This window comes from Pezoporus occidentalis, unplaced genomic scaffold (genome assembly GCF_034315485.1).
Source record: "Pezoporus occidentalis ecotype Australia unplaced genomic scaffold, CSIRO_AGI_Poc_V1 ctg55, whole genome shotgun sequence".
Classification (NCBI taxonomy): Eukaryota; Metazoa; Chordata; class Aves; order Psittaciformes; family Psittacidae; genus Pezoporus; species Pezoporus occidentalis.
The window spans coordinates 1990160-1992071 of record NW_026915888.1 but is presented as its reverse complement, the minus strand read 5'-3'; the positions used below and the strand labels follow the sequence as shown (position 1 = coordinate 1992071).

The window sequence follows — 1912 nt, the reverse complement described above, 5'->3', positions numbered from 1 at the left end:
GCTTCCATCCCACCATGTGCCGTGAAGAAAAAGGGCAGGTCCTGGCAGCTGAGTTCCCCTAACACTGAAGGTTTAGGCAAAGCTATGAGCTCTGCACCCTGTGCCGGGGTCCAGCATCCTCTCCTTGCCCCCAAACCCCCAACAGCTTCCATTACCTCTCATGAACCATGGCAAGGGCAATCTTGAATGCTGGCACTGCTCTCTGCCTGTGCACCCTGAACGGGTGTCAAATCCCTTCTCTGAGACATAGAACCAGCTGATGTTTGCACATGTCTGTGGTCAGTGCGGTGTCCAAAACACCAGCTCATACTGGGGCAAACCCTTCCCTTCCACCCCAGCCTCCTTCTGAGGAGCAAAAGCCCTTCTGACGGGCTCAGGAAAAGAAACTGCAGAGGCACTGCTGAAGTTCAGTACAAACGTTAAAACTTTTATTTACAGGGTAAAGTACAATTTCTTTTAAAAACAAAACAAAACCCCCACTTTGATAAGAGGCATAATAATAGAATAAAGCTCTTTATGTACAAAAATACAATTTTCATATGAAAGAACATCTTGAATAAATTAAACCGCTCTCTGGCCCGGTCGCTGAATACCCCGTGTCTGCTCCTGCTCTAAAGCAAGGCCGCCGCGCTGGGGGTCAGCATCTATAATGCATGAGCCCCTCCGCTTGTCCGGCGGGCGGGGAGGGAGGGGGGGAGGTCGGGGGTCCCATCGAGGCCGGTGCTGAGGCCCCCGGTTGCGGGCAGGGGGAAAGAGGAGGGTGTGTGGGATGCGCTGAGCCCCGCGCTGCGCCCCGGGCCGCATCGGCCCCTTAAGCCTTTTCATGGCATTGTCAGGGCGTTCAAACCAAATTTTCATGCTCGTTTTTCTTCGCCGGAGAGCTACAAATTGTAAAATTGACTTTTCACCTCGTCTGCGGCAGCAAATCTGTCGCTTTTCATCCCGGTTTTCGGAGGCGCACGGGAGGCGAGGCGGGGGTCGGGGGGATAGGGATGGAGACGGGAGGGTGGTGGAAAGTGCAACGGAGGGAGAGCCCTCCTCCCTTATCCATCACCCGCAGCCCCCGGGAGGGGAGAACCGGGCGGCATTAGCGGCAGGGAGCGCCGGGGGCCGCGGGCAGCCCGCAGAAGCCTCGCAGGGCGTCAGCGGGCGCGTAAGCGCAGTCCTCGGAGGTGGCGGGGCTGCTGGGGCCGGAGGCGGAGGCGCAGAGAGAAGGGGCGGACGGGGAGGCGCTGGACAGCCAGGACCCGGCGTCGCTGCCGGGGCTGGGGGGCGCGGGGGCCCCGCGGAAGGCGGGGGGCTGCGGGAGGCACTGCTCGGCCAGGCGGAGGGTCTCGGAGAGGGCCCAGATGTAGTTGTAGGCGAAGCGCAGGGTCTCGATCTTGGTGAGCTTGGTGTCGTCGGGGAAGGTGGGCAGGACGCTGCGGAGCTCATCCAGGGCGGCGTTGAGGTGGTGCATGCGGTTCCGCTCGCGGTCGTTGGCCTTCACCCGCCGGCTGCGCTTCAGCGTGTGCAGCAACGCTTCGGTGCGCGCCCGAGCCCGCCCGCGCCGCCGCCGCCGTTCCCGCGGAGGTTCCGCGCCGTTGCTGGCCGCGTCCGCGGGCATCCTGCGGGAGAGAACATGGAGCTGCTGTCACTGCGCGGGACGGGGCGGAAGGGTTGGGTGAGGGGGGGGGGGGAGTAAGGAAGGGAAAGGTGCGAAGCGGCCGGGGAAGGGGTGTGGGGAGAAGGGGTTAAAATAGAGAAATAACCACTGGGGGTGGCGGTGCTTGGCACGGCGGGACCGCGCCGCGCAGGTGCCGGCGCTCCCGTACTCACATGGAAAGGCTCTCCCCGGGATGCAGTGACAGCAAATAACGGTATAAAAATACAGAGATGGGAGAGGAAAGAAAGGCGAAGGTTGGCGCTGCGG

At 61.6% G+C, this 1912-nt stretch overlaps 1 protein-coding gene across 1 annotated transcript; it reads right to left on the bottom strand.

Moving 5' to 3' along the window:
* Positions 1-383: 383 nt before the first annotated feature.
* NEUROG1 (neurogenin 1) lies at positions 384-1606 on the bottom strand. The gene has a single exon (XM_062638202.1). The coding sequence runs from the start codon at positions 1604-1606 to the stop codon at positions 1088-1090; it is 519 nt and encodes a 172-aa protein (XP_062494186.1). The 3' UTR covers positions 384-1087.
* Between the last annotated feature and the right edge of the window lie 306 nt (positions 1607-1912).

Excerpts from the sequence above, each read along its gene's own strand:
- NEUROG1 (XM_062638202.1), bottom strand. The coding sequence starts at position 1,606 with ATGCCCGCGGACGCGGCCAGCAACGGCGCGGAACCTCCGCGGGAACGG.